The sequence below is a fragment of the Pyrus communis genome, chromosome 8, assembly GCF_963583255.1.
Source record: "Pyrus communis chromosome 8, drPyrComm1.1, whole genome shotgun sequence".
Lineage (NCBI taxonomy): Eukaryota > Viridiplantae > Streptophyta > Magnoliopsida > Rosales > Rosaceae > Pyrus > Pyrus communis.
Window position 1 is genome coordinate 1,147,998 of NC_084810.1, and position 11,430 is coordinate 1,159,427.

An 11,430-nucleotide genomic window follows, 5' to 3' on the forward strand; every position below is an offset into this window, starting at 1 on the left:
CCCATTAAGGTCATATATGAATCTGTAATTCGCTTGCTGCAACGATCCTATAATAGTACGAACATCATTCGGCATGATCGCCAAACACATAACTTCATTCCCGGGCGTATCACCGTCCAACTCAATAAATCCGTCCTCGTGTGCGATCTCAAGGTTAGCATTATTTTCGAAGTGAAAGGTAATAGGAGGCAGGTCCTCGAACCCCAAAGGTGGCGGCGGCGACCATTTATAGCACAAGTCGAGCTTAAGGTCAGAAGGACTGGGAGCCCTGACGAAGTCATGAATCTTCGAAAAATAATTCTCCAAAAACGCAATCACTGCATCATAAGCAGGCCTAATGAGAGAAGTAAATGTACTGCCATTGTCCATAACACAGCCTCCTTCTTGACCCTGCTTGCGTATAGCAAACACTGATGGATCGATTTGAAGCCTTTGTTCATCCACGCTTATGCCTTGCAAATTGACGTAGTAATAGGGTATGTCTTGAAGGAGGACTAATGGCGTGACACTGCCGCTGCCTGGTGGCAGTTGGGGGATGTCCGCACCAAATCGGAGATACGTTGTAGTGTGCAAATCACGACAGAGGCAGAATGAAAATGCTCCTTGAATAAGATTGGAAATTTGGACTGGAAACGAATTGGGAGCATATCCCAAACCCAAAACTCCCGAAACCTCCCAATCATATTGTGTGTTTTTTGCATCATATGCACAGCCGAACACTATGCCTTCAATGGGCTCCGTCTGCCCGCTGGTTGACAAAAAATGGAAAGTTTCTCCTGCAATCAACCAATCAAGCAAAATCTTATGTTAATAGATACTCTAAAAGCATATGTTATGTAAAAAAATAATGGACAGAGATCCTCTTCAAATCTCATTTTCCGGAGCCCAATGACTAAGCAATCTCTTCAAATCTCATTTTTCGGAGGCCAAGGAACAAACAATCTGGATCACTCAAATTGAATCCGATAGTCTCCATTAACTCATTCCACTGACCACCTCACACGAACCAAGGGGTCTGATTTCTTTTTCACACAAACCAAGGGCCCGTATTTCTTGGTCCTTAAGCTCCGGATACTAAGGTCTAAAGAGAATTCAAATCAGAAAATAATATTCATCCAAACACACAAAATTGACCTCTATTAGAGAGTGTCATCAACCGGATTAGCTTTGAGTGTCTAAATAGTTTACTCTATAAAAGGGTTTGTATCTTAAATTGTTAAAAGCAGACAATCACTCTTGCACCGAGGTCCCAACATGTTATCTGTCTCAAAAGAAGAACGTAATAAAAAATTAATATTGCGAGAGGATTATCATGCCTGCGAGAATGGTACGGATGGCGGAGCCGCTCAGGTACGTAATGTCTTGGGAGCAGAAATTCCCGACGCATTGGCCTGGTTTGCAAAGGGGATGCCGACCGCAAGGGAGAGGCTTATAAGATTTGGACTGGCTGTTAGGGTAAGGGGGTGCCTTGGTATGAAAGCATTCGTTTGGAGGCTTTTGACAATCCTCACAGAGATACCATACGAGGCTGCTCCCGGTGTCGATGTACAAGTAGAACGATTTGAATGGATCCGCAGGAAAAGCCGCATCGAAAGTGCCAAGGCCAACTTGTATAATGTAAGTTGCAATAAGCTGAAATTGGAGCTTCGGACGGATCAAATTGTTGGTCATCGTTTGATTTGTACTAATATATGTGTTGAGAGCCGATGAAATGGTAGAATCGAGGTGTTGAGCTCGGGCAACGGATCGGTTTACGAGTCTCCGAATTTTTTCCGTATAAGAAATATTGCCAGGATAGAGAGGTGATGCTGGTGAATGAATGTGTATGAGTCCCATGGTCAAGCCATAGGGCTTGGCTTCAGCAGTAGTAGTAGTACTAGAGCCACCCCAAACTGAGAACAGCAAGAAGCTAGTAGATAGGAAGATGCAAACAACATCACGAACTGGTTTCATTATCTGCGTCATGGGATTTTGATTAGGGAGAACTTGGTAGAAGGCTTAATATAATTTTCTGCAACTCCAAAGCTGCTTAAATAGTATACGAATATTTAATAGCCATGGTTGGTAGGCTGCATATTTGTTAAGTTTCTTAAACCTTTTTTAAGGAAAAATTATATACTTCTCCATATGAGCAGTTTTTTCCTTTAATTGCTTAAATTTCCTTATTAGGGTTTTATCAAATAAAGAAATATAACGTAGTTTTCCATATTAGCATAGCAATTAATTACCCTGCATAGTTTTTCCTTTTCTGTAAATACAGATGAGATGCATACGCATGTCTTTGAAAAGATGCATTGCAATACTGGTTTTGAGTTACATGTATATTGGTTGGTAAGACGCTTTATATGGAAAAATGAGGGCTTTTTTCCATACGAGCAGTTTTTGCCTTGCTTAAATTTTCTTGTCAGACAATTATCACCAAAGAAATATATATATTATTTAGGGACACTCACTTGTGACACACACTTATTTTGACACATGTTTATGTGGGACTTACTCTATAATGTATTTCAATTATCCAACCGTCTATCTTTTATATCCTCCTTCAAAGATCATGTCTACCAAAAATCACCCAAATTCAAAATCATATGACCGTTGGATTAAACTTAATGTTTTTTTACAGAACCGTATTCGTTCATTTTCTTTATTACAAATGAATGTCTTAATGTTTTGAATTTGTCTATTTTTTTTAAGGATAATATATGAATGATGTGCTAAAATATAGACGCTTCAAATCATTAAAATACATTATAAAGTGGCCTTTTAAAAGCAAGTATCCCCAAATCTTAACCCATATATATATAGTAGAATGCATGTATGTGCAATGAGGCAAATGACGAACCATTTTAGGATGCACGTCTCTAGTAAGTACATACCAAAGTGGCTTAGAAGTATTAATCAAAGGATAAACAACAGAAAACATTGAACTCAATATTTAAATTTTGTTTTTTTGTAAATTTATGAAAACTGCTAGCTAAGAATAGCAATATTATTGGTTTAGTGATTTTTATCAAATTGGAAGATGTCCCATGTTTGAATCCCTCTCTTTGGCCATATCAAAATAAAATATAAAAAAATTCTACTAAGAGAGTAATAGCAACGGAGCCAGCTAGTGGCTGCCCTGAAATCTAGCAGACCCCAAATATGAAAAGATGATTTTAGTGTTAGAAAAAATATGTATTATGGAATATTAAGTCGATTGTTGCACAAAACAAAAATCTAGCCTACCCTTAATTAACACTTAAAATTTTTCTCCATCAAAGAGACTCATGAATCGAAAGAAATCAAGGTCCGAATTTCAAACCAGAAAATTTCGCTCCATACTACAAGGAAAATAAATTAGACCACATACCCAATATAAATCCTAGCTACAACCTTGAGCAAGAGGGGTTTCTGTTTCCTTTTCCCACTCTGGTATGATTCATGTTCAATGACATGGTTATTAATCACATATTGCTTAGAGAAATAGAAGATTAAGCCTTGTAGGTATTTTCCAGCTTCATCATATTTGTCAGTTTTAATTTACCCAGAAGAAACTTTTCGTTCTTTTTATGGTCTCTTACTCGTACCAATATATTACTTGCAAGTAAACTTCTTTTCTTCTAAGAAAAATAGTTAATTGCTTTCTTGAGTAACATTTTTTTTTCTACGTGGAGAAAGATTAGGCGAGAAAGATATACAGTAACTTGATTCTTCATACACTACCAAAAAAATAGATGTTTAGGGAGGAACTGTTTCGTCACTAGAAGTCCTCATTTCGTCCACGGAATGTTTTTAGCAAGACATTTGAGCTCCTCACAAGATTCTCGTTGTAGCACCCTCAGGAAAAGTCTACGGTGAGGATCTACACCCGACACTGGTGAAGCTTTTCGTTCTTAAAGGCCTTCAAAGCGCCAGTGAAAGTAATTTCCTCATCGTAGGATAGAAAACGCAAGAAAATTGAAATTTATACAACAAAAAGGTTATTTCCTCGTTATATAGTAATTGTTTCAACCATATAAAAATAATAGGAATTTATTTACGAAGTTAAAATCCTATATAGTTTTAATTAGACTTTGCAGAGTATATTAATATATATATAGATATATATATAAGATAATAAATAGATGATATACACACACGATAGTTCTAAAAGACTGCATTTTCTAACAAATTAAAAACATGACAAACAGAAAGACGTACACTTTCTAACCTCTACGCTGCAAGAGGACCCTTCTGTTGTATTTATAGTTTGTTTCAGGGCCACTGCGGATGCACTAGATTACAAAGAAAATCCAGAAAGACCAACCAAAAAAGGAAAAGTGTAAGATAAGTGTATTGGTATAAGTTAAATACCCACATACATGCATATATTTACATGGTTATATGATTATGAAAACTAATCATTGGGCTCGTTTGACATTTACTTTGTTTTGAAAACAAAAATATAGAGAAAACGAGGGATGAAGAATGAAAACAAATCTTGATAGTGAAAACACAACTGAAAATAGGTTTTGGTTCTTATTTTGTGAGCTTTTCTTTGTTCATTTATTATCTCTCGCATCGTCTTTTTTCTTTATTTTTCCGAAGATTCTGTAAAACCAAAAACTAAAATTGAAATAGTTTTAAACGCTGTCTTAACTTATATAGCGGTATAACAATTCTGAATGAAATATAAAGTAAGCCCTTATCTGAACAAGAAAGAAACCTAACAAGTTAAGTGGACATGCATTGCATGGCTGCTAAAAAAGGTTTATGCAAAAATCAAAACGTTGCAAAGTGGTATCTGGCATGCACTACGCTGCGCATAACACACACAATTCAAGAAATTGTGCCGGTTTTTCAACATTTGATGGATCAATATTAAATCTAGCCGCAAATTCTCTCTTTTCAATGTGGAAATCTAATTACCTAATTAAAGTTGCCATTCCATTATAAGCACGATTAAAGATTAAAGATATAGCTTTTGCAGATAAAATCTTAACTGGCATATGGCAATACTCACACTATTGGGTTAAATAAGTTGCCAACTTCTCACATGATGTGTTAAAAAAAGTAGCACACAGGACAATAATATCAAAGTTTTGGATTTCATTGTATGACAGATTAATAGTGTGATAGGTCGCAACCGGTACGTTACTGTTATTCATTCGCTTGTTTTGACATGAATAGACGACATGGTTAATATTTTATTAAAGAAAAATACTTATTTCACTAGAGCAAGATTAATAAAAGAAGCTTCCATGGCACAAGGATGCTACCATGATGTTATTATGTGACAATGGAGGAAATCTTGACAGTAGTATCTCTAGTGTAAGTCAGGTTCTCTCATTTTGTATTGTACTAAAAAATAAAAAATAAAAAACTATGATATAGTATTAATAACTTGTAACATCATGTAGCAATGTGACTGTGACACCAAAACTATAATCAAGACGCGTAAAATGGATATTTATTATGTTAGTGAATTGGAGCATACACATAATAAACTGCTTTAATTTGGTATCATACGCTAGTATATTGAGTTGACAAAAAGACCTCTTGTTCATGTAAGAATACAAAAGCTAAGCGTACTCCAATTGACAATTGGCAAGCAAAAGTTAAGTAGTGATCTACAACACACTGCATATATACAATACAACGAATACACATGACAATACATTTTGCATAAAGGCCTTGAAACGTAACCGCCAGTGGCCTATCAGGTATCCAATGTAAACCCCTTTGGTTTTGTTGTTGCTCAACGCTCAACTGTTTGCTTCACGAAACCTCATGGCTCAAGCTCCACGAAACTGAGGCCAATAACAAAATATTAAACTCCAAATTTATTAAACTCTAAATCTCTGTCACCTCATATTTTTGCACAATGTTTTATAATATTGGTACGATAATTGATGTTAAACTATGAGGTGATAGATAATTTATGGAGAGTCCCATTTTTAAAAGAGTCCTCTTAGCATTTATGTTCTCAAAGATTAATTAGTACGTCTAGTAATTAGCTAGCCGGCTATGAGTTTAATATCCCAATTCACGATGGAGCTTTCCAAGCTCACTAATTCCTTGCCCAAAACCACAAGACACCCAATCAAACCACACAAATACAGTGTGTTCACAGCTAGCTCCCAAATTCCAACAGTCAGCTAACTTAACTCATCAAGTCGGTTTCTTTTTTCTTCTTCTTTTCCTTTTCCTTTTCCCTTCTACTCTCTTGTATATAAGCGCATACTATGCAAGAGTTATAGCAAGCTCTGAGTGTTTGAGTTTTTGGAGAGCCCTCGGCCTCAAAACTCTCTCAGTCATTAAAGAGCTTCATCAAGTTAAGAATGGCAGCCCCTGATGCTCCTCTCTTGGCCTCAGTTTTTGGCATTCTAGGTAGCCCTGGCTACTAACCCTAACCCCTAGCTTATTAATTTCTAATTTTTCTATCTCCCCTTACCAAACTTCCCCAGTTAATCTGATTCTTTCTTCTATTTCGTCTTCGACTTGGTTTCAATTCTAAGTTCTCTCAATTTTCTTTTTTCTTTTTTCATTTCTACAGGTAACATTGTGTCCTTCATGGTGTTACTAGCTCCACTGTAATCCCTCTCTCTCTCTCTCTCACATATATGCATATGGGATTTTCATTTATCATCTGTAATTGTTATCTAACTTTCTTTTTCCTTTTTTTTTTTTAGGCCAACATTTTATAAGATTTTCAAGAAAAAATCAACAGAGGGATTCCAATCTATACCTTATGCAGTGGCACTGTTTAGCGCCATGTTGATGCTCTACTATGCCTTCCTCAAGGGACATGCTTTCATGCTCATCACCATCAATTCCATCGCCTGCGTCATCGAAACAAGTTATCTTGTAATCTACATGATTTATGCACCAGCAAAAATCAGGGTACATAATAATGATACGCTCTATCTTGTAGGGTTAGGTGCGATCCAATTTGGCGTACCTATAAAACATTTCACGTTCAGCTTTTATTTATTCGCATACAATTTTGTTCTGGTTTTGTAGATTTATACGGCTAAGCTACTTATCCTTTTCAATGTGGGGGCTTATGGTGTGATCTTATTTGCTACTTCCTTAATCCCAGATCCTTATCTGAGGATTAAAATCGTTGGGTGGACTAACGTTGTGTTTTCTGTATGTGTATTTGCTGCTCCTCTTAGTATAATGGTAAGAGAATTTATTCACACTAAGCCAAGTATTTTTATTGTTAATATATACGGATCAATTCACCTAATTTATCATCTCCTTTTACCATTTTCAGAGGCTAGTTATTAAAACAAGGAGTGTGGAATACATGTCCTTCCCTTTGTCGTTCTGCTTAACTCTATGCGCTGTAATGTGGTTCTTCTATGGCCTTCTACTAAGAGATTTATTCATAGCAGTACGAATTCTCGGTTCCTTGACCTCTAAGTAACATATGTGATGTTGCACTATAATACTGCCCCACTGTTTTAAATCTCTTTTGCGTTTTTTCTTCCATGTTTAGGCACCAAACATCCTAGGGTTCGGGTTTGGGATTGCGCAGATGATCATGTACCTAGTTTTCAAGAACTCAAAGAAAGCCGTCTTACCCCAATATATTCTCAAAGAGATACCAAATGGAAATGGGGTTGCAGAAAATGACAATCAGTTGAAGGAAGAAGACACAAATGACAGCCAGGTTGAAGATGTTTGGTCGGAGAGCATGACAAGCAAGGTTGAAAATGCTCGGTCAGAAAGCATGACAAGCGAGGTTGAAGATGCTCGGTCGGAAAGCATGACAAGCAAGGTCGAAGATGCTCGGTTGGAGAGCATGACAAGCAAGGTTGAAGATGCAACTACAGAAACAAATGAATCAGTTGTGTGATGACTTAGAGTGGATGAAATACCTAATTATCCAAATGAATACATTTTAGGACTGCCATTAGGGTTTAGATATCCTTAAGGCCACTATGGATATTGCAAATTGGAACAGCTGCTGTTCTTCTAGTTCTAGCTAGCCAGTTCCCCATTAATGTTTCTATCTTCTCTCTCTTTTTCTTTGCCAATACTGTTATTGGTTTGTTCTACCATGTGCCCTTTTCGTACCAAAGTAATTGCATACCACAAATAGAATGGAGAAAACCTAATCTGATCACAAATGTAGCGATAAACCTAATCTAGTTAACAAATGCTGTCAACTTAATCTACTAAGTAGGCAGACACGTACCCTTACAAAACATATTGCTCCAATAAAAAAAATGATGATAAAATGTTAACATCTTTCCTAATCTAATTAACAAACACTTTTCAAATTGAAAGTTCCGCTGGGAGAGACCATGCATCCAAATCATTCCTTATATTGTTGAGAGTATTGGAGTAAAGGAACTTTGGTCCAATTGGAGATTTGGTCTCAAAACTAAAAATTCGTGAATATTTGTCCACAAAGTTGTTATAAATGTGGAGCAATGATATTTTTGGCTAACTCTGTTAGAACTTTCATCCATTTTTTGCCCAACATTGTAAATGGTTTAAAAGGGTAAATAGGAGCATAGCAACATGCTAAAGAATCCGTGGATGTACCCAAGGGGTTAAGCGGATGTGCTCCCTATGCACATGAGATCAAATCCTCTGTTGAGCATCTCCAACAACCTAGCTAATGAGGCTTTTTGGCGACTAAAACAAAAAAAAAAAAAAATGTGCTCCAACAGACTAGCTATCTTAACTTCGTAAATAGTAACCCCCAAGATTAGCTAGGAGGGGAAAGAAAGTTAAATTTTTAATAAACATTAAAAACTATAAAATAGCTAGCACGGGCGGATGCATGGAGGGCAGGGGGTCAGCTGACCCCCTGAACTTTAGTGAATGTCCACGAATAACTTAAGTGCTGACTCTTCGAACTTCAATGAACATCTATAGATGACTTGGGTGCTGCCCCTTTAAAGGTTGGAGTTGCCCTTTATATATGTCTTTCAACTGCTTGATAAAATGCATTAGAGAGGTGTTTCCCATTTACAATCTATTCCTAATATTATTTACCTCTGACTTGTTTGTTGGTTGTGATTACAATTGTAGGCAGAAAAAAAAAAAAAAAAAAAAAAAAAAAAAAAAAAACAAGAAGTAAAAAACTATCCAAAAATGCAAAGTAAATGAAATGTAATCTTAAAGAATAATAAAGCATCATTATTATTGGACAAACGTATTAATGGGATGTGATGATATCAAATATTGTTAGTGTGTTCAAGATAAGTGTGTTTCTTTGTTAAGCATTCACATGGGAGCAGTCTTGGAGCATGTTAGTTAACCACGCAAATGAGGCTTTAACAGGTGTGCAGTATACATTTCAAAATGACTTCAGGCCTACCAATACTCGATGAAATGACGATATGCATGCTATTTTTGTTTAAAAAAAAAAAAAAAATTGCGCGCTGTGCGCATTATTCTTACCAACCCTCATAATATTATTTCCTGGATCCGCCACTGATAGCTAGTATTGTTGGATCATTTGGCTAGCTACAATAATAAAAATGAACTGTTATTAGCACGCCCAAATATCTCATTCTACACTTCTCACAAATGTATTTTTTATTTCTAATTATAGAAAATTTTGAATCCAAAATGAGATTTTAAGAATTCTAGTAATAATTCTCTAATCGAAATTTAACTAATATCGTTGGAGATTCTCTGACCAACAAATCATAGCCGTCGATGCAAATCCAGCGGCTTACAAATAAATTTGTGTTGCCTGGCCAAATCTTCTGCAAGTCTCTCCTTTGCACTTGCACTAGCTCACACTTTACTTACCCCTAATCTGCAAATTAGGGTTTCCCATTCGTCCTCTTTCCTCCCCAATTTCTCAATACTTCCCAAATTCCGCTCAACAATGAAGAATCAACACCCAAAACATGAAGGAAACGGAGAGAAATTGAGCGGCTCGAGATCGAATAGCATGAAGAAGAAGAAGAACATGAGGAGGATGGGCGGTCAAGGCCTTTCGCTCGAGGCCTTTGCGAATGCCAAATCGAACAGCAGCTACTTCAACCCAGCTTTGATTAGTATGAAAAACCCCTCTCCTTTGATTTCATTTCGATTTGTTTTTATTTTTCTTCAATTTTTATTTGTTTCTGTTTCAATATTTTTTCTGTTTATATCATCTTCTTTTAATTTTTATTTATTTTTTGCTTGTTGGGTATGATTTATTGTGATTTTAATGAATTCGGTTGGTTCTGTTTATTGTATCAGAGAAGCAGAAGGAGTTCTACAAGAATTCCAAATATGTGAACAAGTATAAGAAGTCACTGAAACAACAGCAGAGCAATCCTCCGTTGGCGATAAGCCGCTTCGAGGTTTGATTTCTTTGGCTTATGTTTTGTTGGATTTTATTTGAAATTAGGGACAAGGATTGTGTGTTAAGAAAACCCAATTGAAATCTTGTTGTGAAAGCGTTATTTGGAGATTGAAGTCTCAAGTTGTGTATTGTTTCGGTGTACAGGAGGAGATGGAAACCGAAGATGGTAAAAAGGAGAGCGAAACGGGATATGTTAGTAAGGAGAATCAGACTGAATGTGGTAGTAAAATGGAGAATGGAGCTGGAGATAGTAGTGAAAAGGAGAATGAAACTGGAGGTGGTAGTAAGATGAGCAAGAATGACAAGAAGAAAAAGAAGTACGGTGCTCGTAGTATAATGAAAATGTATGAGATGAAACATGAAGATGAACAGAAGGAGAGAATGGAGAGGGAGGCGATTATTCAGGCAAAGAAGGAAGAACGAGAAAAGGCGGAAGCACGAAGGAAGTCTGCTAGGGAGAAGATGCTTAAGAAAACGCATAAAGGTCAGCCTGTTATGAAGTACAGAATTCAGCATCTTTTGGAGACTATTCAAGGTTCTTCAAAGCAAGCATAGTTTGTGTAAGTTTTCGAACTTGTTTTGATATTTGGATAATTGTAATGTTGCTGATTGAATTACTACTCGAGCAATGTAAAAACAGTTTTGATACCGTGAGGGTAGTGAATCGGTTCTCTACATATTGTTGTCGTGATAGTTTTTTTCATCATTTTCTATGAACGTTTAGACGCTTATGTATTGTTTATTTACTCAGTATTAAAAACTCATCTAGCTTACAACCAGAATAAAACCCGCTTACATGATATGTTACGACTGAACCAACCATATGCCGAGCAGAACACCATTTCCATCATCTTATCACACACACAAGCACTCGGACATGAACCGAGCCTGTGCCACCATGTTCGATTGAGAAGATTTCAGTGAATGTGATGCGCAGCAATTAGAGAGCGCTTCGGAGGTGGTTTGCAGATGAACATGAGTATAACTGTATGAGAGAAGTTGTTCGTTTCGGAGGCTCGCTGCTGGTTTGCAAACTTGCAATGCCAAAGCTTCCCCTCCATTGTGTTTTGCCAAAGTTGAATTTCCTCGATATCCATACAAAACATGCTCTCCAAAGTTGAATTCCTGGAAATTTCAGAAACTCA

General features: G+C 36.6%; 3 protein-coding genes across 3 annotated transcripts in view; 2 read left to right on the forward strand and 1 right to left on the reverse strand.

The window, feature by feature from the left end:
- LOC137741798 (aspartic proteinase nepenthesin-1-like) overlaps positions 1-1,965 on the reverse strand; it is a 2,010-nt gene extending 45 nt beyond the window's left edge. Inside the window, exons 1-2 of the mRNA XM_068481518.1 lie at positions 1,317-1,965; positions 1-776 (exon numbers count right to left, since the gene is read on the reverse strand). The exon at positions 1-776 is cut by the window's left edge and continues 45 nt beyond it. Of these exons, the coding sequence (XP_068337619.1) occupies positions 1-776; positions 1,317-1,965 (1,425 nt within the window). The remainder of the gene's footprint in view (positions 777-1,316) is intronic.
- Positions 1,966-6,231: 4,266 nt separating this feature from the next.
- Positions 6,232-8,030, forward strand: LOC137743875 (bidirectional sugar transporter SWEET9-like). Its single transcript, XM_068483809.1, has 6 exons — positions 6,232-6,351; positions 6,518-6,554; positions 6,654-6,864; positions 6,985-7,146; positions 7,241-7,360; positions 7,466-8,030. The coding sequence occupies exons 1-6, from the start codon at positions 6,303-6,305 to the stop codon at positions 7,823-7,825; spliced, it is 939 nt and encodes a 312-aa protein (XP_068339910.1). The 5' UTR covers positions 6,232-6,302; the 3' UTR covers positions 7,826-8,030.
- Positions 8,031-9,713: 1,683 nt separating this feature from the next.
- LOC137743725 (rRNA-processing protein FYV7-like) lies at positions 9,714-11,102 on the forward strand. Its single transcript, XM_068483671.1, has 3 exons — positions 9,714-9,992; positions 10,180-10,283; positions 10,430-11,102. Exons 1-3 carry the CDS (start codon positions 9,821-9,823, stop codon positions 10,838-10,840), a joined length of 687 nt encoding a protein of 228 aa, XP_068339772.1. The 5' UTR covers positions 9,714-9,820; the 3' UTR covers positions 10,841-11,102.
- The last annotated feature ends 328 nt before the right edge of the window (positions 11,103-11,430 follow it).